Source organism: Fulmarus glacialis, unplaced genomic scaffold (genome assembly GCF_000690835.1).
Source record: "Fulmarus glacialis isolate BGI_N327 unplaced genomic scaffold, ASM69083v1 Scaffold33377, whole genome shotgun sequence".
NCBI lineage: Eukaryota > Metazoa > Chordata > Aves > Procellariiformes > Procellariidae > Fulmarus > Fulmarus glacialis.
In genome coordinates, this window is record NW_009224365.1 from 1 (window position 1) to 27,703 (window position 27,703).

The 27,703-nt window shown below is 35.6% G+C and overlaps 1 protein-coding gene across 1 annotated transcript; it reads right to left on the minus strand.

The window, feature by feature from the left end:
* Positions 1-1,024: 1,024 nt before the first annotated feature.
* Positions 1,025-27,703, minus strand: LOC104072244 (attractin-like protein 1; the record flags this gene model as incomplete). The annotated part of the gene is made up of 6 exons (XM_009582130.1): positions 1,025-1,238; positions 12,478-12,659; positions 14,009-14,141; positions 22,395-22,513; positions 25,026-25,234; positions 27,619-27,703. Coding segments are annotated over 6 exons (942 nt in total), but the record flags the coding sequence as incomplete, so codon positions are not given.

A 27,703-nucleotide genomic window follows, 5' to 3' on the forward strand; every position in this document is an offset into this window, starting at 1 on the left:
CTTAATGATTCTATGATTCTATGAAGCACCTCAAGATCAAAAAAAACCCCTTAAAACAAGACCACAGTAACAGATGGATATAATGTTGATCTAATTGTAAAATTCTGCATCTTAATAATGTCATTTGTGTTCCACTTAGTGTATTCTTTACATTTTGAGATGTCTCTTCCATTGTGATGTATCTTTTACTATTCAGAGAAACATCCGGTAAATAACTAACTGTTAACCCAAAATTAAGAACACTGTGAAAGATGAAATTTTTAGGAAATATAGATGGCAGTAGCAACAAACGCACAATATACACTTTGCAATTACATTACTATTTAGAATCGCTTATAAGAAAATAAACGATTGGTAAGATCACACTTTGGTTATACAAGCTAACAACTCTGACAATTTCACAGCAAAACCATTAGATTGATAGGCAGTATTCCCAATGCACCAACAATACAGCTATTTTCCAGTTTTGCACAGACAATGCACAAAATAAATCTGAAGGGGAAATTTAAAGAACTTCATGTGCTCAACCTCACAGCTATGAAGAGAAACATAGGACAATCAGAGCATGAAAATGATAATTTGAACTGTCAAGTGACTATTTGCCACAGTAATCTTTACACACAAACAAACCTAAAAGATGGAAACAAGAATTTTGGTTTTGTCAGTCGTTTAGACCATTAAAATATTCACTGATGTTCAGCAAGATTCAGAAAGAAAACATCAGCCTTATTCCACAGCCACTTTCATGCTACAATCACTGTTGTCACTGACTACTACTGATTTAGAGGCAACTTTGGTGTAATGCAAACTAAGCCATATAAACTAATTCACAAATAAATATTTGCTGCTTTAGGAATATTATTTGTTTTCTACATTAAAGCTCCCTATTTTTCAAAAAATTAAAAAGTAATTTTTTTTTAATTATTTAATCCAAATTGTCCAAAAATCCCTCTTAGCCAAATGAAAACCCAAACAGCTTGCTAATCATGACAGTAACAGTAACTGAGTATAAGAGATTTCTTACCAACAGGTTTTTCACACACAAGACCATCTGCCATTGCAGTGCATGGATTCGCTTTCAGACCTGCCACCTCTGCTCTTTCTAGATAGGCACAGAAGCCAGAGTCATTTGGCTCTCCAGGAAGCCACTGCAGAGTTGTATTTGTAAAAGGAGACATGTCATCCCATCCCCAGTAGGAGATGTTGATCTTGCGTAAACCTACCCAAGGTGAAATTTTCTATGAATCAGAATGAAACAAAAGTGAGATAATTAGTTAAAATGTTGGTTTGGTTTTTTGTTTTTTTTTGTTTTTTTTTTTTTAAAACATTTCAAAGAATAGCTCAGCAGCAACAACTTCACATTTTGAGAGAATTCACCATGTTCTTTTCTCACTTTATCATCTCATCAGTCATTGTCCATACAGTTTTTATCTTAATTGTTCTACCTTGCTGAACCCTCCCCCCCAAAAAAAAACCCAACAAAAAACCCACCCACTATATGTTTCTGTTCTACTAAAAATCTGTGTTTGTTCTGTTCAAAGTCAATTCTGACTAATTCTGATACAGAGTCAGAAACCAGGCCAACTGGTCATAATGAAATTGTTTGGGTTTTTTTCCAGTGGCTGCTATACTGATTACTAATTGCTAGGCCAATGCAGATAGCAAAATATACATAAGTTAACAGCAATTCACAGAAATCAAAGTTCAGGAAAAAAGAGGATAAATATTCCATCCTCTAAAATCTGTATTGCTGATACTGATCAGCATCTTTAGGCAATTCAGAGACAGAGATGAAAGTGGCACATCCACAACTCAATGCCACTAAATACACATTGAATACGCTTTTAGTATTGATCTATAAGCTATAAAAAACCTAGTCTGGAAAACATAAAAAGCATTAATTCTCAAAAAATATTTAAGATGTATCAGTAAAACTACATCATACAAATTCTACTCATTTTTATCATTTCGTCTTTATACAATTACCAAGAGAAAAAGCAGATTTGCCTGTTCCAGGATAAATCTACATACATTTCTTGGTTCCATCACTGTAAAAATCTGAAGATACCGAAAATAAACACATTTCCTCATGTAATCTCTGTGCAGGCAGTTTTCATTAACCCCAGTTTAAACATAAGGAACAGAGATATAGAGAGACTATGGGCTGTGACAGGTGTGTGGTAGTAGGTGAATACCAGAGAGCCAAACAACACAGCTATCTGCACCAGGCAAAGGACAGATGTTGTCAGCTCCAAAGCAGAGATGTTGATCTGGTTGTGAATTAGGTTCTCAACTGATTTAATTTACAAGCCAAGGTACATAAAACACTATAATATACCTAAAGGGAACCTGCCACTGTTCAAGATCTATGTGGTATTTCACAAGTGAACCAGGAGTCACTGCCATTATCTCTCAGAGAGATCTTTCATCTTTGGTCTCACATCTTTCTTTGGCCACTCAGGTTTAATCCATGGCTGAAAAATCTTTCAGAGCTCTTAAATCTACACCTGATCAGAGCATTCCTCTTTTTCCCCTGCTTCATTAGACTAAACTGAAATATGAAGGATTATTAATTTTGCTTCAGAAATACCAGTGGTAATTACTTTTTTGAAAAATCAGTAGGTAGATAATCAGCATTCCTGACCTCCCTAAAATGTACTCCCTACGCTCTCTTCTTCTTCTGACCCATCAGTTGGGACCATGATCAAACAAAAATTGCTACAGCAATTAACAGACTTACAGATGCAAGAACAGACTTGAATACATAGGAAAATGACTAAGAAATGCTCCATTCCATAAGCAGCGATGCACTCTGGGAGACTCTTGAACAGCAATGAGAACATCCAGCAAAAATGCCACCACCCACTCTTGCGTCTTACTTCTGTATTTACTTCATAACTTCATTGCTACCCCAGGGGACCAACTTTCCAGGTGTCTGTGAGAGCTCCCACGTTCTGGATACTAAAAAGAACATGACGCAAGCAGTAAAAGTGGAACTTGGGCTTCTGGAAAGTGGTAGATATTACATCTGTTGTCTTATTTGTTATTTAGTTGCCTAGATTGCTGTATATGTACATGGTCCACATGCCTCAGAAAACCTTAGATATTTATGCATGTCTCTAGACATCTCTCTGTAGAATGCTAAGTGTGCATACCAGGCACGTATGAAAAATGTCAGGGGCTTAGGCACGATAAATTGCTGACAAACACAGGCCTAAACCAACCCTAAATCCCTACTTTGGGGCTGAGGAATTCTAGCCAAGAGAACCTTCAACATACTACTGACTGTTTCGATTGCACTGCCAAATAATTTGGCCTCAGCATCAGTATATGGAAAACAGAGATCCTATTCCAGCTATGGTGAAAAGCATGTCAGGCCAATAATGAAAACTGACAGTGCAGCAGTGACATTTGGAGAGAAATTCTTCTATTTGAGTAGGAGAGTGTCTCAGAACCCCTTTAATGATGACAAAGTCCCAGGGAGGGTCGTGAAAGCCAGAGCAGCCTTAGGAGATAAAAGCAGCACCCCTGAAATGAAAGACTTCTGGGAAAAGCAACACATATCATAGTCACCACATTCTTAATAGCTGTAATATTTGAACAACTTATAGTTGTGTCAGATATCTCAAATTCCATATGTACCATCTTTGGCTCTTTGCTAGTGTAACACATCAAAATACAGACCTGAACGCTGATTAGCATGTTATCAAATACACACCATCAAAGTTACCGCCTTGCAGGCTCACCTATGATGTTCTGGGCATGTTGTTAGGATGCCAAAAACAGATTATCCAAAACATTTTTTTAATGTCTGATTAAAATATGGTAAATAGCTGAGAAGTAGGCCACCAAAATTCTCCACAGACATGCTTAAAACACATATTCAATTATGTGCATTAATTCCATGATGTGGTGGACTACAGCTGAAGATTGCTGGTGATAGTGTGGAGAGATTGTGTGTTGATATCACCAAAGCTTATCAGCAAAAACAACTGCTGCTACACTGCACAAAAGCCAACAGGAAAAAACAAACAGTGAATAGAGAATTCAGGAAGTTCCATTGTGACACCTGCAGCCACCAGTGTGCTGTGACTATCAAACTAATTTCTTCACCAAAAAAGCATAAATCTAGTCCTTATCTCTCAAACTGGTGAAAGGTTCAGTCATAAGAGCTGGGAGTCTCAAAGTACTTGAAGCAACTGAGGGACTTCAAAGATGCCGAATGAGAATGCCAATCCAGTTTCTTCTTCAGGCTGAATAAATAATGAGAGTTAAAACACCCTTCACTTGAACTCTACGGTTGTTTCATTTAATGCAAAATGAATGTAGGAAACTGATTCCTTTGCTTTGAATATCTTGCCAAAAATGCTTCTGAATAGGACCAGACAGAAAGGAAACCAAACTGCCTGTTCTCTGTACCCAGAACTCACTGATGTAAGATTCTAGTTTCCAGGCCTCTTGAAAAATATTGTTATCAAACCAGGTGGGTGAAAAATACAGTACAGATCAACACTTCACTTCAGAAAAACACTTGCTGACACGAAATCAGCCCCAAATATGTCGGAATTTTTCTTCTCAAGAATACCAGCTTCTTTATTGGAAGGTCAGACGATCTTTGCTCAACACGTAAGTGGGAAGAAAGTTACTCCTTTGAGAGTTCTGAAGACTTGTTCTTTCTTCCTCAAGGCCTTGATGACTGTATACTTTCAATATGTCCAAAAACCATAACCGAGAAACCCATCCTGTCCTCACTGTATTTGGCATTTAGTAAGTTGTTCAGATTCAGAGTTGAAGAGGAATCTGCAACTCAGTCAGAATCAATTCCTTTTCTATTTGAGGAAGGAGGAAAAGCTCCAACACACAAGTGAATGAGTACACATGTGAACATGTACACATGCAAGAACTTGTCAGTAAACAATGACATGACCTAGTTCAGGAAATTATTCTTACTCAGGACACCTTTGTCTCACCACAGCAGGGCTGTCCTGCTGCTTAGCTTCCTACTAGGGAGCCAGACATCAGGTGAGTGGAAATGTACTGTAACTTTTTCTAAGTGATTTGACTGTGCCTATCTCAGTTCTTCAGGCTGATTATTATAGTATCTAATGTATGTCACAATTTTCCTGAGTGCTTTAAAGTAGTCCACATTTGCTGGAGTTGCCAGTCCATGGGGGACAGAAGTGAATAGGAACTCCAAAAGCATGTGGCTCCTACAGTTACTAGAATTTTCCTTTAATGCCAAATGCATGATCATCGTGTGTTGCACTAGTAAGAAGGCAAGAAGATCATCTGGAGACTTTCTCTGTCTGAGTTCAGGAGAACCTATTCCAGCTCTTTCCTCCTAGCAGAATCTGATTTCATCAAGGCTGATATCTTTTGCTAGAAGCTAAGTGTTTTATCAGAGCTACCTCCTCCTTCATTGCTCCGAAACAGAAAAGGAAGGGAGCATTTGCTGTCTCTAGAGAAGGTGTAAGAATTCCTTAATGCAAAGTACGCTCTGCAGTGCTCTAGCTTTCAAGAAAACAATGGACAATCTAGTCCAACTTGGGACTATATCTACCTTTGCTCATTTAGAAGCCAAAGAAATGGTACAGCTCCATTTTACAGCTGCTAGTACCTAGAAACTTGGTAAAAATTGTGGTCATTCTACCCTCCCATCTCTTGATTAACAAAGCACTAGCAGGCAAGCAGGGTGGAAGTAGACATTGCTATTCATAAAGATTTCAGTCTCACAGAGAGGTAGTGTAAAAGGGATGTCCCTTCAGATGTTACATGCACACATGCAGAAACATTCAAAGACAGACCAGTGAAGTTTCAGTGACACAGTGCATACAACAAGGCCACAAGGAAAATGTATTACTCATGTTCTATTTATGCTCAGCTCTACCACTCTGCCATGAATATGGAACAATAAGATAGGCAATATCTCCTACTTCTTTGTTGACATAATAAAACCTAAAATTATTTCAATTGAAGTTATTTTCTAGCTATCAGAAGTTATTTGTCATGTTTGTTTTAAGAAAGTATTTTTTTAATATCTTAAGAGTTGGAAAAATTTAGTAATTAAAATAACAACACTTCATATTTTTAGACATTAGCTGTCAAAATACTTCTTCATTTGATGTCTTCAGTTCCCTAATACTTGAGCCTTATTACCTGCTACTACTGCTATTAATAAATAATGGAAAAGCTTCTGTTTTGCATAGCCATGAGACTAACCATTTGCTTTGAATCATAATCTTAACTTCGAATCTCTTAACCAAAATTCTCAACTGTATCTAGGGAATGATCTTCTATTTATGCCTCTAAAATTTTTTAACTTCTAAATACCATTATCTTTTTAAATAATGATTTATCATTACTTTGGACACCAGTGTTGAACATTTTTTTTCCCATTTAAAATCGTTAAGAGCTAAAAGCTGCATTTCATCTACATCATGACACAACCAGAAAAAGTCACGAGAACAAATGATAGCTTTTTAACTAAATAATACAGATAATTATTCTTTATGGATTTAGGAATTATTACAATTACATTATAGATTTCTGTATGAAATGGCGAAGTTCATAAAACTTTGCCTCAATAATTTTTCCTTCGTGTGGGAAGATGAAAGGATAGGGAGGAAACAGTGGCTCATAGGAGCAAATATAAATTACAATATACTATTTTTCTATTTTTATTTAACATGTATAGGCCAGAATTTATTTAAACATGATTATTGAATACCACTGCTCATATTCTGACTGTTGAAATGGAAACAATTTTTTCTGGAATAATATCACTCACCTTATTCTGAAAAATTATGTATACTTTCAAATGTTTCAGTGGAGAATTTTGTAAAAAATCAGGCTCCAAGGTATATCTGTGAAAACTCCTATTATGCATTATATACAATTCATTTTAAAACAACATCAACAACAACCAAGCTTACTCAATAGCATTCTAGGTAAGTCATCAGTTAAAAAGGAAAAAAAAAAAAAAAAAGAAAAAAAAAAAGAGAGAGAGAGAGAAGAAAATACCCAGAAATTATCAAAGTAAAATTTTACAGTGAGACAAAGCAATGCAATAGACAGCAGGTGGCCAAATCCATCTTGGGAAAGCTTGTAACAGGCCTTACTAACATTGTACTGGAGAATGCAATCAAATACATCTTGAGACTTATTCCATAGCTTTATCGCACTACACTATTTAAAATTTAGAACCATTCTCTAGAATATGTTTCTCCTCTCATCTATTTCTTTCTGGGCCAGTTTTTAGAATTCACAGCCCATCTTAGAAGCTATATACTTGTGCTTGAAATGCAGCTAGTCACGCTTTATCTGTTTTTATAGAGCAGTCTTTTATAACACTGATAACAAGCTGCCAAAAACCCTTTTAAGAGAGAAATCAACCTTTATGTTAAGTTAGAAAAGATTTAGGAATTATTAAATTCTGAGACAAATTGCTGGACAGGGCTTTATTTTCATCTGACAGAAGAGCAAAATTACAGTCATACAATGCATACCAATAGAACGTGATTCTGCACTCACCTCTACAGTCCCATTTAATTGAACATAAGGCAAGTTTTTAGCCATTACACTGATCACTAATAACTTCAAAAAATGTGCTCTTCTCTTATTCTAAACCACCTAATTTTAATTTTCTTTTAAGTAGTAATTATGGAACTATGTTAGAAAGGAAAATTGTGTATCCTTAACTACAGAGCTGATACTTCATGTTAAATCCACTGTTTACTCAGAAAATTTAAGTCAGACTAAGCTGCTTTGAGATCTACAGTGGATGTGATCATTTATAGTCATGACAAATTTTCCAGGCACTACTGCTACCTCAGCACCAATTTAATGAGGGCTGAATAATTTGCAGATGAGTGAAGTGAACAAGTCTATCTTTATTGAATAGCCAATTACTACTGAGGCTCAAAATTCGCCTCTGTTTCTTAATTATGCAAATTGCTAAGGAATTATCTCTCTCTTTCAGAAATTTATCCCCACCTTCATTTAAATTCCTTTCACTTTGGATCTTAAATTGTCCTGGAAGTGTATGATACACTTCTGACTCATTTTCTAATGTGTGCATCACAATATGTTATTACCGAACTTCAACAAACTTTTCAAGAGTCGTTTGAACTCCTCGATTTCTAGGAAAATAGTTGCCCTAGGAAGAAACATACAATTAAACTTTGAAAATACAGTGGCCCCTTAGTGCTCATATTTCCACAACGTTCACAGTTTTGAGAAGGGCTTGCAGTTAGTTTGGCTCTTTTCTGCATCATTATGAACAAAAAACCTGCTTACTGAAAATAAGAGGTATATGAAGAGAAGCCATCCATTCTATTTACTACCTCATTGCTTGGTTTCTATTCCTTAACTATGCATCGATTCTAACTATGCTAGATACCTACACATTTCATATTTTGTAAATATTTACCCAGTGAATGACCCATTAGAAGCAGTGGAAGCAAGCTTCATGGTTTTTAAGTGTCTGAGTATCTGTTAGACACAAATGATGAAATCTAGATGTAATTAGTAGTAGGAGTCATGTATTAGGTCATAAGAACACTTATTTCTCCTAGTCTTTTCAAATTTTGCTGTTGTGGCATTGGTGAAAAAAACATGTAAAATCTGGCAAACTGAAAAGACTCCAACTTCCCCAATTTCCATCTACAGAGATTATAGCTACTATTCCAGTGTGACTTTGGTTTAGATACCCTTGAGTTTTCTTCTTTATAGGGGACAATTTTTTTGGAAATTCAGGTTCTCTTCCCAGGCATCCAAGCTGAGTTGAGCTCCCCAGCTCCTTAAAGTAGGAAGACAGTTAAACTAGAGGTGAACGAATGGGCAGTCAATGCAACAACTCCAGTATGGAGACACAGTGCTGAAATAATTTATTAAACTTCCAAACCCACTATAGTAAAGTGGGACTGCTAGAAACTGTAGTAAAATGGGACTGATTCAGAAAAAAAGTACATGTCAGCTTCTCTACAGCCAAACATATGATAAAACCATAAAAATATACAGCCCTCTGAGAATACTTTGAGCTAACAAGGAATAACATCACCATGCAAAGCTCACTAATTAACTGCAGCCTACACTCAAGTGTAATTTATAAAGGATGCTTAGCCCTGAGAATACTGAGTTAAAGGAAAAGTTGCAAACAGTTTACGTAATGAAAGCCATTGTTTAAAACTGTTCTCATCTTTGTTTATGCTTACTACACCAAAACTAAATCTTCTCAGAATTTATTGCATGCTAACAAGAAAATTATTATTTTTAGTTAAATCCCACACTCACACAGTGAGCAAACTCCCAAGAGAACTAATTGCTCATTTACATGAGTATACAACATTTGAATATTAGCAGGAACAATTAATTAACCTCATATTGCTGTTTAATCTACTTTGCAGAAAAACTTGAATCTTCCCTTTCATAGTATTTTGCTTACTAGGTCAATAAAACAGCATATAAGAAAAAATATCAAGTGTCATTTTGCTTTAGTACAGGAATCTGCAGTCTATCGATTGTATTTACTTTGGCATTCTCTTAAAGAATTTCATTTATTTTCAGTGAAAAATACAAATTAGACTTTAAATTATTGGTGATAGTTTTAGAATACATTTGCAAATTCAACAGTGTTTTGACTTCATATTACAAGGTCTTTGTTTTGTCCCTCTCTCTAGTACCAAATAAACCTTCTCCCTATCCTTTAAAAGGAGGCAATGTATTGATTTCCAATTTAGTATTGGAATTAAGAGAAATTATTGATTCTCAATGAGGTCTGGACAGGGTGTGGAGACAATGGCAGCCTCCTCCCTCTGAATCTTTCCAAAGCATCAATGATTTGTATCATTCTAAACATGACGAAGAAATTGTCCTAAATTTGTCCCAGAATAAGGACTTTGTGTATTAGAAAACAATCTACAAGGTCCCACATTGTTTCTACGAACAATAAATTATTCTTAAATTCTTCCAGGCTGTAGTATTTACTGACACTATGTTAACAGTTTGTAAAATACACAACAGTTACCGATGTTGTTTTCTTTTCTCAGTATAAGAATATCAAATAAAGCAGAGATAATAACAGATCCATATTCTTATTTCCAAATGCTGCTCTGACACATTCACTAATCCTGAAAGCTTTTGTTTCCCATAGTTGAAAGATTTTAAAGCCTTCGATGTTAACCACACAAGTCAAACTCCACCATAGATAATACAGAGTAAAGGCATAGTGTTCACCTTACAGTTGCTCTGACTACATTTGTGAAGTCCACACCACCACCTGTCACAAAAACAAGCCATCTAAAATGAAATCTCACTCCTTAAATCATTATGATTGCAGTTTGAGAGGAAAAGGCAGGCAAAAGAAAAATCAGGAAGTTTCAGAGATCCTCTGTCACACCTGATAAGTCATTTAGGCTATCTCACACAGAATAAATGTAACTGGACAGACAGATACAAATGAAAAAAAAAAAATTTTTTTCCTAAATGTCACTGAAAACACCAGGATAAGTCACGGTAGAATTTCATTAGAGATTCTGATAACTGAATGATCACTTAACCCAAGATATACTTTTGAAGTGCATACATTTGTCTACAATTGCATAAACTGTATGTGAAGTATCTCAAATTTACATCACCACCTTGGCTCAGGATATACTTCATTTAAAAAAAGATATGCTCAGCAGGATATCACCTTGTAGAAGTTCTAAGCTCTGAAATGTAAGAAAAATCTAGCTTCCAAACATTAAAAAAAAGCTATTTCTCATCTACACCTCAAGCCAGTCAGGTAATATCAGTCATATCAATACTCTATCACGCACTATTAGATTTGAAGGCCTCCTGTGCAGTATTTTAATAGGAATCAGGAAGACAAAAAAAAAAAAGAGAAAAAAAAAAAAGGCAGCAAAATAATTAACTAGAGAAATCATTGCCATTTGTGATTTTGTTATTTTGGTTTCAATTACATTTTCAACATTATCTCATATCAAGGAGTGGACAGACAGAATGTGTTTCAAGTACAATATCAGGGGACATCTTCTGACATAGAAGAATTACTTCTCTCTCTCCTTTATTAGCAAATAATAGAAAATACATATCTTTCTAGTAAAAAAAATTTTGCCCTGTCCAGGTCCTACATTTGTTGGGAAAAAAACCCCAAAACTGAAGTACATAACCTATGTTCGCATCTCCTTCTTGAAATGAAACACTAAAAAGGATAATATAGAATATTTTGATTCACAGTATATGTCCCTAAACTCTTGCATTCAGATTTAGTATAACACAAAGGCAACCCTTAACTGCTGTTTCCTTTGTATGCATCTCAATTCATCTGCAACATAACAGCTTTGCCAACCACATACTAGCTTTATAGAGCTTTAACTATTATTCATAATTATCTTTCATTTTCCTGTAACTGTAAAATCCTAAGCTATTTAAAAATTAGGGTTTTTTCTACAGACAAAGAAATGGTGCATGTTCTACAAATCAAAATACACACTTTAAAAAATGTCCTTTGCTGAGGTGAACTGATTTGCTTGTAATGGAATCTTATCTGCTAAGACATTCTGTCTGAGGGTACACTGAGGGGTTTGACATTTTTTGAACATACATGTATTTCACATACGTGTATCGATGATGTGGGTAGGCTTTCCAACAGTTTAAACAGCGATAAGCATTTGAACATTTAACTGCTGAAAAACTGAACCTGACCACCCATGGACAGGTAATTAATCTTCAACTTCCCTTCTTTTGTCCCACAGTTAACAAGTTAATATGGATCGCTTTCCTAAGGAATATTCTGATGGCAGCTTCCTGTATTTGCCAGAGGAATATAAGAGTTTTCAGCCCTCTCCCTCCCCCACCATTATCACAGAAATCTAATTAGCTCCTGGCTCATTCTGGTGCTGCCATACAGGGAATACACATGCTTCACATACTAGTACAGCTTCTCTGTGACCCTTTGATCCCACATACCAGTTATATAGGGAGCTAGGATTTTCCAGAGAAGAGAAGTACACATCTTCAGTACCTTCCTGTCCTCAATTGCTTGCAGCCTAGCTATTGACCACCCAAAACCAATCCTGCAAGCAGTTTTATGGATACTGATGTGAAAGTTGGGATTTCTTTCTCTGTTACAGTGAAAATTATTTTGTCTTGTTTTGATTCCGGCTGTCACAGTGTATTAAAGGGGCTGGGATTTCCCAGATCAGTGTTCCAGCCATTCTCTTGAGTCACATCTTGAAAGTAAACAGTAACCTGTAACAGTTAAATCTGATAAGAAAAAACACTTGGGAACTGCTGTATCATTAGCTTTAAACATGAGATTTCCTTAATATCCTACACACGACTTATATCAGTCTTTAGCACCATGCTACATTTCTTTGAAGGCATAAACTTTCCTCTCTTTGGACAAATCCCTAAAATAGATTTCTCAAAGCAAATTTAATTCACTTAAGCATCAATTACAGTTACTGAAGTTACCTGAAGTGTATACTTCTGTATTTCATCCAGGACAAATTCCACTTCTTTTGAGGTTGTTAATGAGGCAAGATTCCCACTTAAATTGTAGCAATACAGTTTGGCATTGTCATAGCTTTCACGACTAGAATTTATGCGGAGGCAGGCATCTCCAATATGACTCCACCCTTCCCCACACAGATGAGCTAGTGTAAAAAGGATATGATTAAAGCCGATTTTAAAAAACTTTTAAAAACCCAAGGGAGTCTGAATTTTATCTTCCTGACATCATAATTCAAAATACATCCCACACTCAATTTCCCTTTTCACATCACATAAATTCTAAAACACCAAGTAGTATCATATTGATTAGTGTATTTTATGAAAAGAAACTTTTAACAACTTACAAAATATTTATAAGGTATATGCTAATTTTCAGTGTAACAATATCATTATGACACTATTTCTTCCTTATATTCAGATTTGAGCACAACTAAATATTAAATACTAGATTATGTACATAATTAATAGTGCTTTAACCAATCGCTTTACCTAAGTGTTATGTAAATTTCAAAATCTGAAAACACCTGTCCTAGAATTAAGAGATCACAACTTTACCCTATCTTTGCTTTATCATCCTATCTTTGCATTTAGATTTGCCTAAATACAAATGCAATCATCAGAATGATAGTAAATTCATCAAAGGTAAGATCTTAGAAAATATTTCCTCTTCAACATATTTCAGCATTACTCAGATTCACATAACTATTAAAAGATGAGTAAGTAATTCAGAACAACTGTTATAGTTAATCTTTACAAAGATTACACAAATGCAGTTTTAAACTGCACAGAATAAATTGATTAAAGTTATTTAATGAATAAAGTTATTTAATGAATAATCTCTGTGAAAAAAATGTGTTCATTAACTTCATCTGGACATAAAGATCAAATGGAAAAGGTTCTAATATCTAACTGCATATATGTAGTTATGAATATGAATTACAGAATAAATATTATTTCAGAATGTTAACAGTCACCTTCTAAGGGTGTTTTATATTAGCATTTTAATATTCACTGCTTTCATAGTATTACCAACATCAGACAATCAAGAAACTAGATCTTAGGGCCCTATCTGCACAGGGAAATTGAAGTATAATTGAAATATAATTTATAAGATAAGACCCCAGTTAGCAAAAGTAACAGTGTCAGTGAATATGTAACAGTAAAGGACTCAGTACAGCAATTCAGCTCTGCACTCAGTGATCCCCACAGGCTAGAACTCGTCACTGGCTTGTGCAGAGAGATACATGCCATTATGCCTTCGCTAATATTATTAACTCTCCTAACAAGTTTAAAGGTAGCATTGATATATCAATCAGCGATGTAATTACACCTGTGTTCACCTGCACAGGCATGGTTAGGCAGGGAGAGTCAGCACAAGTGAAACAAATCCAGGTCTACTCATTGAACAAATATTCTTTGGCAATAATGGAGGAGATTTACTCAGTTTTGAAAACAACTATAAAAAGCAGGGTTGCTGCCCCACAGCCCTTACCAGGTAGTGCCTGGCACTCCTGCTGCCGCTGGTCCCACTGGCAGTTCAGGTGTAGCGAGCAGCTTTTGCAGCTGGTCAGTTTATTGCAGATCTGCTCATTTCTCACATGACATTTGGTGTAGTTTTTAACTGACTATAAAAATAAAACAGACAAAACAGCATCTCAAATATATGTCAAATTATCAACAGATCAGAAGTCAAAACTGAAATACACAGCAGGTGGATCCCTCCCAGAAAACCGCAGCCACCTAAAAGCTAGGCTGAATTTAAGCTCTTTGTCTAGATTCCCTTATCAGTTGCGGAGGGTACGAAACACATCTCTAGAGCACAAATCACCCCACCTGTCCTACACAACTAACTTTAAGTGGGTCAAACAGTACTTTGAAGATGTCAATTCCCTGCACAGAGCCCAGGAAGAGCTTAAATAACTAAACTAAATCTCTATTTCTTAGATACTTCAGGGATATGCTCTCACTAAATTATTTCATCCTATGCAGGTTAAAGCAAGCAAAATAATCAAACAGAATATAAAAAATGGTGCAAGATACAGGTGTAAAATAATTACACATCATTGACTGAAGGTCAAGAATATGCTCTACTTTGTTTTAAATTATTAAATGAAACAAAGATAGGAGCTATAGACCAGTAGTCACAAAACACAAGAAGGATTTGTCAAAAATATCAATCATGTTATTTTACAGATTTAACTGCAAAGTTGCATCTAACAAAGCTAGTATAAAATTTACAGAATCTACAGGAAATCATTTTGTCAAACAGTGACATAAAACCAGGAATAACATTATTCCTTTGGTACCTTAGTATACAAGAAGAGGAGTAAATACTGAAGAAATTTTCACTTGGGTTTTTTGTTGGGTTTGGTTTGTTTTTTTCCTGAAAACTGAGGTCTTCCTTTCCAAGTTAAGCATTTTGAATACAAGTCATCCTTTTTCCCCCTTGCATAGTACTTTTAATTAAGACATAATATTGATATCTTATTTAATAAACTACTCAAAGTCCTCAGCCAATTCATCAGCTTACCCATAAGGCTGTCTCTAACTTCATTTCAAGGTAATGATTAAAAATAAGTCCTAATACAAGACAGCTTCATACTCACACAATCATAGAATGGTTGAGGTTGGAAGGGACCTCTGGAGGTCACCTTGTCCAACCCTAACAACTCTTGTCTCTGTTTAACAACAGAAGATTCATTCATGCATAGTAGCAAAAATGGATTGCACTTAGATAGCAAATATATGGTTTACATGACAACTTTGGTTGCTTTCCTTTCTAACAGTCTCCTGGACTACGCTAAAGCACATCTAAAGGGGCAATATGACAATAAGTTACACAGTTGTTGGCACTGGAATAATGATGATGATAGGGCATCAACCTACTGCAGTCAGGAGGGAAGACAACCAGCCTCCTTTTATTTTTATTTTTTTTAAAGTCCTGAAATAATGCAATTGTTAAAATGAATTTTCAATCTCACACAGGACCAGCTTCATTCCTGTTGAAGAACACTGTTGTTTAGTTGCCTTTTATTTGTTCGTTGCCTTTATTGGATCAGATGCCCATCAGTGAACTTATTATAAAAGGTACTCACTATTTTTCTGCTTTTTAAGAAAGGCTACTGTGAAGCAAAAAGAACCAAAGAAGCAGTTCTAGGAGAAGGCATCTACACCACAGTATGAAACAGAGCCAAAGGCAACGCCATAAAGTAATAGACTGTCTATCTAGGCCAATAAATGCATACAAACAGTAAAGCACAAAAAGCCTTTAGTACAAACCCACATTTAGTTTCACTCAGTCATGATGCATATTCACAAAACTGCTTAAGAGATGCTTTAAAGTGAATTTTAGAGCACAAGTAACCACCATCTGTTCATTTACAATACCTCAATGCTCACTTTTAACACTTCAGATGACATAATCAAAATCCTTAAGCATTCAGATTGTTTTTGAAAATTATATACTCTTTACTGATATTACTTATAGATTACAATTTTCCAACAAAACCAAGATATTTGTTCAATTACTTTCTAATCATGAAGCTTGTTGTGCACTGGTTATTTAATGTTTAAAATAAAATTCAAAGTACTAGTGACTATTCTGTAATAATGTTCTCTGTTGTATTCCCTTATTCCCAGCACTTATTTCCCTTAAATCCAATTTAAACATTGCTTGCTTGAAAATCTCATTAGTTCAATGTAGATGTGAATCCAATAGGTAATTCATATTAACACAATATTAAGGTTATAACTTAAGCTACCAAACCCAATGAAATTCAGAAATATGACAACCCATCTGTTACTGAAGTTCTATATTGCTGTAGGATATTTATAATGTTTACACACTGAAGTATGAGTAAATCATGTTATATATAAAGTTTCCCACTTATGTCTGATTTACTTAGATTTTTTTAGTACTGATCTTGATATGGTGGTATATAGACAGACTTATGAACTACAGTGATTTTCTGTATATCCACTGTTAAATGAAAATATTACAGTAGTCTACCTTAGAATTTTGGAAATTGCTATTAAATAATGTACCTCTCTCCTCCTCCTGGATTTTTCAGGTTAACAGTATAATCTTGTCTAGTTTGCCTAGTCTAACTGTAAATTACTAATCTAATAGATTTGCTACTATTTCTCTGAAGGTACTCCCAAATCTTACTATTGGGTACTCCTTAGTCTTAAATTTTCTTTTTTTCCTCCAAGATAAATTTGATTCTATTCATAATTCCTTCTACTACTTTATACATTTCCCTTTGACTATTCTTTGAATTCCTCAAATGTAGGCAGATTGCTATATGCTTATTATTATCATTGGTATTAGTGCGGCATCCAAGGACTCCTATCATGAAAGAGGACGTTAACTTTCTGGAAGCGGTGCAAGCATTACAAAAAGACAATGATTCTTGTCTTTAAGGCACTGTGCAAAAATATTTAACAATGTAGGACTATAGCTCTCTTTGAAGCATCCTCTGGTATCCTATATCCCTCAGCAAGATGCCCGTTATCATACCCTTCATGGGTTCTACAACATTTAGTTTATGTTGCCACACTCAGATATAAAATACTTTTAAATCACTTACCAATTAGGGTGGTATTTATGTTACTTGCATTAACTGGGGCTTTATTGTATTGCATGTGTGTAGACTGACACACAAGAAATTGAGAGACTGCTACTGGAGGTAAGGGTGTGCTTGGTCACGGTTACAGAAGGAACACATCCCCCTGTAGGAACACGTCCCCCTTGTAGCTTTTGAAAGCAATGAGGCTTTCAAAAATACAGTACAGACTGGATGCAGGAATACTTCAGCTGTGTCTCTTCCCATCACAGTCTCTTCAACCAAGAAAATTACAGGCACTCCACTTGAAAAGACACATCAGAGACCATACTCTGACCAAAAGAGTATTACATTCATGTGCTATTGCCTGGTGTTCTTGATCCCAATTGATTAAGTGTTCTCAATTTATTCTGCCCTCCCATATGTCTGCTGTTTGTTACAGTAAAAGAGTAGGTATTTTAACAAGCTTAATGTGAAGATTCAGAATAAGAGCTGACATTTTATAAGGAAAGTGGGGTTTTTTCTTTTTTTTTTCCAAGCACTTGTATGGTTTTGAAAAGAAAACATTTTCTCTCAGTCAACATTTTTCAAGTTTAATGTTATATTACCGCTGCATTTCAAGCTTTCAAAATATTTTCCTTAAGTAATATGGGAATAAGTTACTTTATTTGCAAACTTTTAGTGTGGGCAGTTAACATTTCTATACACTGAAGGATTATAGGCCAACATTGTAGACAACCAGTGGAGCATATTATTAAAGCTACCCTATCTGCAGTGATTACTTCAATTTTTACTGTAGAAGAGGAAGACAACAGAAGGGGGGGAGGAAGCCATTTCTTGTTAATTCCTGAAGCTTGCCTTTCAGGACTGCTGTTTGGATCTGAAGTAGAGTTTGTGTGGAGCCAGGAAATGGGAAGAGTTATTTTGAGGACATACAGAATCAAAACCAACTTGTTTTGATAACTAGTGCAAGCATTTCCCTCTGTTTCCCAAAGAACAGGGTGGGGAAAGAGACAAAGAGTGGGTTGGAGGAAAGAAAGAAAAAAAAAAAGAAGGAGGAAAAAAAAAGGTAAAAAAAGATACAGAAGGGAAAACCTTCAAAATTCTTTCACATTATAAATATCACAAAGAAGCCAACATATTGTCCAGTAACAACCTACATGGGCACATAAATATTTTTACATTTTTCAGCCTATAAGCCTATCAGCACTTGAGCCAATCACAAATATAAGTGGCATGATACTTCTCCAAACCAGCTCACCCTCCTCTTTCTCAAGCACATTGCTTAAAGAAGGCTGGCAAGCAGGAGGCATTCCAGTACTTTCAGGGCTTCAATGCAATCACACTTTTTGAATGTATCTGCATGTTCCTGCAAAAATAAAACAGCTTTATGGCCATAACATGGACTTGCTATATTGCTATCCTTAAAAATTATTACTCTCTTAATATATTAAGGTTCTCTGCCACTTTATCAACGAATATTTTGCTCCACTTCTGAAGAGCAAAAACCAATCGATAAAGTAAATTTTTTTACTCTAAAATTCAGGCACTCTCTATTCTTCCTCAGTAAAGAAAGCTTTGCCTTTTATTGCAACTGGTGGGCCCTCTTCAGTCATTTCCTATTTTATTTGCCACAACATACAAAAAGATTTTCCTTTCATGGCATGGCTCCTCCCTGAGGAGCAGACCAATTCTTTGCTTACTCTTCCATGCTACTATCTAAAGAAAAATGACACCTTGTAAAGGCGCAGCAATTTAAAAAGAAATTAATCTCTCCTCCAAAGCCTTTTTTTGTTGTTGTTATTGTTGTAAAAACTGGAAAGTAAAATTGTAAAATTAACAGCTTTTCCTGAGAATATTTCCATGACAAAATATTAATAGTCAATTTTATGAACAACACAATCAGCAAGGGGCTATCATTCTCACAGGATGAGAGAGAAAGCTTTTTATGTGCAGATGTACGAAGTCAATACCGTTTCATAAATATAAGCAGATCCAGATGGGGTGGTTTTCCTCTATCAAGAAACAGGCAAACTGCATCAGAATCAGTGAGGACCAGGAAGACACTTTGGGTATTATGGAGTACAAATGAAAGTGTCAAAGTGCAAGATCAATGTAATAGACTTAAGGGCAGTGAACTACTAGCAAAAGTCAATACAATCTACTCTACAAACCACAAGCAGGACACAGAACTTTTTTTGAAAAAGCAAAAGGAAGGAAGATGTGAGACAGAGAAGCTAAGGAAAAAAGGCAGATATGAGCATGACAGAAAGCTGTTTCTCCCAATTTTAGAAGAGGAAAGAATGATATGTAGTGCCTAGAGGGACACATATGCAACACTACTAGGTTTTATAAGTCAACCAAAATATTCCTGTTTAAATTTCCATCTTTGATGCAGACATCCAGTGAAAGGCAGAAATAGAATAGGTACACCAATGATGTCATTTCCTTCTTTGTGGCAAAGTCTTATACAATATTCTATGTTTCAAAGCTGAAAACAGCCCTGGACGAGATGCAAGAGGCTCCATGAAAGAGCTTGAAAGAGGAAGTTATACAGATATTAGTATGTCATATTTCCTGAAGTCTGTACTTGGCATAACACAGTATTAATGACAGTATTATAGTTGCTTTTGCCCCTAAGGCAAACCAGTATCTCCATTTGCACACTTTTTAAAAAAAGGTAGAGTAGGTGATCTTACCATCTTTAGCAGACAATCTCAACAAAGATAAAAATTAATTTTTTTTTTTTTTTATAAGCACTGCATTTTAATATGGAATAACTTCAGTGCATTATGTAAAAACACCGTAAGCAGTCTGGGGAATTTCAATGGTGTAATTTCTCAAGGCAACCTTCAAAATCCTTATTATAACAGATAAAATCTTTAAGATATATTTAATGGTAGAAAACAGACAAGGCACTACTACTAGCATGCTGTTCAATCTACTCATGAGCCAAATTTCAGCACCATCTTGAACCACTCCACATATTTTAAAGTAAACTGTCTCCCTGTTGGGCAAGACAGAATAAGCATTCACCCCTCAATATTTGCATCAGATACGATGGGGTCAACTAAAGCCATAGTATGCAGAAGTATACCACTTATGTGAGTTTTTATGGGAGAAAAACAAACCAACTTGCTAGTGCTGAAATAAGCCAGACCTCCAGAATGACCTGGCATTGCAAGCGTCTGCTTGCAATTACATTAGATATGAGTGTAATGATATATACCTTGATGATCCGTGAGTCTGCATAGTAGTGGAATATAGCGTCCTGTTAATGTGCTGACCCACATCAGATGGTGAGCGTAGGCAGGTATATGTGTATCATCAATGCATTAGTACTACTTATGAAGTCCATCTGTCCAAACAGAGTTATTTCAGGGAAATTTCCATATTTTACAGCTCTTCCAATCAGCAAACAGTCACTGCTTTGCAAATATCCATGACCACGAGGCCAATGCCAAACTGATTGCCAACATATCTTTAGTATGCTGGCCAGTTTCCATGAAGCAAAAGCAACGGATTCTAAAACATTATTGTCTGTCTAATCTGGATGTTCTATCATCTAAGTAATAAATCAAGGTCTCTGTACGGCTGCAAAAAATGGGGCCTTCTCCTTGTGATGTTTCTGAGTCTACAGCTTGTTATCCCATATTACCATCACAGTATTGTCACAACATTTTCATTTTGTGGGCCTAGTCCAGAAGTAGCAGTCTATGAAAATGGATAATCAGCCTGATCAATTCTGTTTCTCCACATGGTGCCATTCTGTTGATGCTGTTTTGGTGGGTTTATGTCGATAGCTGCAAAATTCTGTCTCTATCATCTCCCAGCCAATACACTAATTTTGCAATAGCAACCATCATCTTATGACAGTAACTCTTTTCAAAAATCATTTCGATGGATTTTCACTATCCCATTCTTCAGTAACTCCGCTATCCACTTCAAACCCTGAATAAAAGACAGGAAATGATATAGAGAAGACTGATGCATCAGTTGCTAATTATGCTGACAATCTTCGTCATGAAAGGTTGTCAGAGAAGGATACTGAACTGAGATGCTTGTGCTAAAATACCCAGTTCTCCACATTTATTAGGGATGAAGATGGTCTGCTCCTTAGCAACTGTTCCTTGCTTAAGAGTTGAAAACCACGATTAGAAAATTGGCGCTTAATGTACAATAATGTGTTAGGAAAGGAAGAGCCTTTGAAGATCAAAGGAAACTAACCATTAGTGCCTGGAATGTGAAATCACTCTGACAGACTTGTAACATGGCTGCTGATGAAATTGTGTCTGCATTGCTTTTATTAGTAGGGACTAGCTATGAATGCCAGTGATTAGAGCTGGCTCTGCTCACTTTGAATGGGCAAGATTTGAGTCAGAGTCAATCCAACTCACACCTTAATTTGACTCTCTGGAGAAAAAGATTGATTTGCATCAGGTTCAAACCAGAGCACAAGCTACTTTTACTAATGGAAGTGTGTAAAGAAAGGATTTTGAACTTAAGTACAGCCAGGTGTCTGGAGCTAGATGAAAAATATCAGGAGGCAAATTTTATAAAGCAAAAATACTATTATAAGTTTATCAAAAATCAAATGAACAAGCAAGAGATGCAGCAGCTGGTGGACAACAACAAAGTATAAAACATGGCACTAAGCAATACTAAAAATCGAAAAATATAAACTTGTATGAATCTATATGTTCTTACTGCTTGCCTATACAAAGATCAGAATAATCTTACCAAATCATAATAATCTTACCTAATCATCACAAGCCAGTTAATCTCATGTGACAGAGACTCATATTCCTTTAATGAGATGACAAGTAACTCCATGACTTAAAGAAAAACATTTCTATGATGATCAATGATCAGAATACCAAGACTAATGAGACTGACCTGGTCCTGTCTGAAAGTGGAAAAAAAACTGAACAGCCATCCTTCATGGGATTCCATTGTTTCTGCCTGCATACTGTACACCGCATATGCACAAAATCCAAGTTGATAATGTCTCTGGGACATTCCAAATGTCATTAATTAGGAGATAATAGTATTTGTCCTGAGAGATATACAATGGGCTAACACAATTCTAAAGAATACATTAATTTTTTCCCCTGTAATATATATCTTTGCTGCAGTCCAACTCTGCCCTCTGCAACATTTTTACTGCAAGAGCCAGGCAAACATGTTTATGTTTGTGTTCAAAACAAGCTACTATTAGTCTACTATACCCCTTTCCTTTGCTGCAACAGGCCACTGGTTTAGCTAGAAAAGAAACAGTATTAATAACATGATCATAGATTTGCAAAGACTCACCATGCTACAGTTACTATTTGCTGAAATGCACTTCTTGTCATCACACCACTGGCACCCGTTTGTATTGGCAGTACAGCTCGCACAGTCTGCGTATCGGTAACATCTGTCATCTGCAGCAGCTGTAATACACATGAAAGTCAAAAAGTCAAAAAGAAACATTGCGCAGAAGTAGAATAATACCACATTTTAAACATTTGCTTAGAGTATTTTCTGTTACACCCTTCATTTGAACTCTAGCCATTCCTAAAGGTTTAAGTTACTGTAGGAAATTAGTTCTATTCAGTTAATAAGATTTACTCCTTTAAAAATTCCTTTAGTAACAACCATATTTGAAGATTCATAAGTCTCATATCAACTAAAGGAATATTCACTGATTTGCAGCATACAAACTCTCTTAGCACAGTGCATAAATTAAGACTAACAGAAAGTTTCTAAAACTATTCATTCTTCGCTCCTCTAACACAGAATAAAGATTTTCTTCAGATGCAGGTTTCTGATAAAAATATTAGATTGCTATGCAAGAAGGCAATGGTAAAAGTAGTAAATAAAAAAATCTAAGACAGATATTAGCAACACATGGACATTTTAAGTCTTTATAAATTAATTTATAAACCTAATAATTGGTAAGTTATAGTTCTGCCCTTTCTCTACAAAAAATATTTGAGGAAGAGTTCCTATTAAATCCTCAATACAAGCCTTTAGGACTTGGACTAAAATTTATGTTATTTAAAACAGTTTGGGACACAAATGATTCCTTCTGTTTAAAGGAGACAAAAATTTGAAAAGTCACCATGACCCAAAACAGGAGAGTTCCTACCATCTCCTACACTGATTACCGTGCTTAACTCCTGTGTGGTTTGGCTTCTTTAGTCCTGGGATCATGCAAGTTTAAGAGATTCTCTTGCCAGGAAAGCCTTGCTATCGAAGAATTAATCTTTTGAAAACCCACTAAAATTTCTGCTTATCCTTTAATATTGACTATCAGCAGTTTCTCAGATAATGCTCTCAACCAGATAACAATTGAGCCAAGTGGTATAAAAGAATATATGAAAAATTGGCTTTTGGCAGAATATTACCACTTGAAACAAAGGATTTGGCAACAGTGAAGCAGTGCTGTCCACACAACTTCTTCGGAACTGGAATTCTACACATCTACCTCTCTTGCAAGTTTAGTTGTAGTTTATTCCCACTGCAGCAGCTGTACTTTAGAAACTGCTCTAACTTTTTTATTTTCCTTCAGGCTGTCTGTCCTTTGTTTTGTTTATTTTTTTAAACACCTGTTGATATGATCAGCTTTTCATAAAATCCACTTTCATCTGTATTACTTTTTAATTTAGTGTCTCAAGATTTTTCTTTTTATAAAGAGCTGGAACTTTCTAGACTCTAGATCTCTAAATGTTACGAAACTATACAAAAGCAGTTCTTCAGAAAGCTTTACCTGGATAACCTTTTTGTTATATAATGCACCTTTTTTCCAAGTTTGCAACTTTATATCCCATTCAGAAACAAATAAAAGCTAACAGAAGCATAAACTGTCTTGAAGCATTGATTAACAGCAGACCTAATAATTTTTTAACAAACATTAAAAGTAGACTGGCAGTTTAATTGTATGGTAGTTTGTACATGTAGTACACAGCCAAAGTTTGGTTAGCTATTTTATGCTGTGCTGAAAGGAAAGATGCACAGGAAAAATATAAGGTGTATGTAGCAGGGATGCATATTCTGTTCATGGGAAGTATAAGAATAACACTTTCACATGCAATTTATCTGTGACAAGCCAACATACTTAGGAATAGGATGCAACTGTTATTCATAATGCTAAATTGCTGTTTCAAACAATATGGCTATCACAATGCCACATAGAAATTCATGTGACAAACTTGAACCCATTTTGACATACTGCAGCAAAGGGCTTGTTTGCCTCACGTTTGCTTCCAGATGTGACTGTATTAGACTGTATTATATTCTTCTATATAAATACTCCTGTTTGATAGGTAATATACTTGAAGCAGTGATGCTTTCCCTCTCTGTCACTGGTATATACAGACATGAAAGCGCCATATGCCTGTAGTGCCAGATATCACTTGCAGCACCCATCTGTGCTCTGATTGCTGTTATGCTTTCTTGGAATCAGAAAAATATTAAGGCTTTTAGATAGATAGATAGATAGATAGATATGTGTGTGTGTGTGTGTGTGTATCCTGAAACAGGAGAAGGTGGAGAAAGAGGAAAATTAATTCAGTTACAATATTTCAAAGCTCACCCTTTTATAAATGCTTCGAACACACTGAGCCAAATCCAATCTAAAGTCATTTTATGCTTTAGCTCCCCAATGAAGTAAATTCTTTTCTTTGAGCCCTCTTATGCTTTGTATCCCTTAGCACCTTAAACTTGTGCTCTTTTGCACCTACTTCCCTGTATTTAAAATCAAAAAAAATTCCGCAATTGAATTATTTTAAAAATTAATCTATAAATCTCTTGCATTGGGTATTCTCAGGGAGGAACATTCTTAACAGTCCAATCACTAATTCCACCTGGTTGGTCTTTGGGGGGGCATTTTAGGTGGTTTTTTCCCCCCCATCTCCTACATCGCATTGCAGATTTGACACTGTAAGACTAAAATTCACTTACCTGTTTTCTTAGGACATTTTGCTCTAAGGATGTTATTAGCATGTCCAGATTCCCAGGATTCACAATGTTTCTTGTTCCACAGACACCTTATCCCTGGACGAGCATTTTTACACAGCTCTTCATCTCTGAATGCTTCACAGTTTGGAGGCTTGTACACAAGGATGTCATTCAAAAGAACACTCGAAAAACCCCCAAATATATACATGGACCTATTAGGAAAAAGCAAGTAAATATAACTGTTTTTTTTATTGTAGTTATAGACACTTTTTCTTGATTTCTTTAGCTGTCTTGATATACAATAAAAAAAAAACACATAATATTATAAAAAACATTCTTCACCTCTCTCTAATAAAGACTCTGTCAGTGGTTCCATTATAAAGATTGATAAGTTTTTCAATGTGTTTCTCCATGGAGGTTTAGACTAACAAAAAAATTGCTCAAAGTGCATTGTGCTATATGTATTAGTGAGTGACATATACCAAATATCTGGAAAGAAGAAAGAAGAGCTATGGAGGAAACTACTCATTTTTGGAGTTAGATAATGAGAACAGAGTGTGAAATAATGGACTGCAGGAAATGAGAACATTTTTCTTCAGGAAGATTTCAAAGACAGCCAGTAATAATTGGCAGATGGATATTTCTTTTTGGTAACATTTCTGGTGCAGTAGCTGCTGCCATCAGAACCAGAAGACTAGACTTAAGACCTTACCCTTCTCATTTAAAATTAAGAACAACCTCAGGTAAAAGATAATAATAAAGAACCTGTATACCTGTTGTATCATACACTCTTAAAACAGAATTAATCATACAGTTGCCAATAACAGAAATCTTTGGAGAGTATCTTGTATTACACTTTTTTGTACATAAAACCCTAATAAAAATACCATTAAGTCCAGGAAAAAAAAAAAAAAAAGGCATTTTCACCTCAAATCTAATTCATTGAAAGTGACGGTTCTCAAAGTATCAGACATAGCTTAGAAGTCTTAACAGAAATCACCGGTTCCTGAATTCATTAATTTCAAGCAATTTTCTCTTAATGAAGTAGTCTGTTCATTGATTAATTTCAAGTGCTCTGTGTACAGAGTTACAACTTACTGCTATTTTTGTTAAAATCAGTCAAATTCTTTTTTGTAGTATTACTTATTACTACCATTATTTCTGACCTATACAATATCCATATGTAGAGGATCTGGAAATTGCCTGCATATACTTAAATACTGAGTTTATGAGAGTGATGAATAACGTAGAAGAGGGATGATCAGTAGTACAATAACCTGTAGTACTGCAACTGTCAGTGTCATGGTTTAACCTGGCAGGCAGCCAAATACCACGCAGCCGCTCACTCACTCCCCCCTCCCGGTGGGACTGGGAGAGAATCGGAAGGGGAAGAGTGAGAAAAACTCGTGAGTTGAGATAAAGACAGTTTAATAAAACAGAAAAGGGAGAATAATAATGATAATGATAAAATATACAAAATAAGTGATGCACAATGCAATTGCTCCCCACCCGCGCTGACCGATAACCAGGTAGCGATCGGTACTTCCTGGATCACGCCTACCATTCATATACTGAGCATGACATCTCATGGTATGTAATACCCCATTAGCCAGCTGAGCTGGCTGTCCTGATGATGTTCCCTCCCCTCTTGTGTACCTAGCTCAGTCAGTAGGCATGGGAGCTGTCCTTGGACTAGGAGGGGACTTAGCAATAAATGAAAACATCAGTGTTATCAGCATTCTCTTCATACTAAATCCAAAACACAGCACTAGCAAGAAATTTAACCCTATCCCAGCCGAAACCAGGACAGTCAGATATTAGGCCATTTGGCAGCAAGCAATAGTAAAACTGACACAAGCAAACAGTAGAAATTTCTTTAAACTTGACTACAGTTTTCTACAACTTTTCCACTAAAAAGGAGACGTTTGTCCTACAATTTTATCTTTGGGGGTTGGGGTGGGGGAAGCAGAGAGTTCAGCCATCAAATCCAGCAAACTCCAGATCCATTCCATTTCCTGTTTCTAGATGATGAAGCTTTACTGAGCTCCTCTACTCCACAAATGACATGAAAGTATGCTACTTTTTATAGAGGATAAGCAATATATTTAATATAGTCTAGATGCTGGCAGGCTTTTTTTCCTGCAAGTGGTTAATGATGATCACTGTATCAGTACCTTCAAAATCTTACTTTTTCGAAGCAAATTTTAGTTACATGTTTTTGATTTTATGATTGTAGAAGAACAAGGAACTATAGCATGCTGCAAAGAGAAAAAGATTTCTCCCATCACATCTAAGTGAGGATTATAGTTGGTACCGAATTTCAAATTCAGTGTAATTCACAATACTGAGGAAACACCTCAGTACACTAGAAGGTTCATATAAAATATCATTGAATAGATTCCACAGCATGTCAAATTGATAATTAGCTGTACTGATTACCTAAGACAAGTAAAGTCCCTGATGAGCACTACTTTTCATGTTAAAAAATTACATCAGCTGTATATCATTGAACCATGCTTCACATAGGTATAATTTCTGCCACAGTTTTTATCATTCAGAAAAACGGTCAGAAAAATTTAAAATACATTTCATTTACCCATTACTGACAACAGCAGTGTGACCAAATCTATTGACATCTCGATGCAGATTAGGTTTTGGTAAAATCTTCCATTCATCACAAG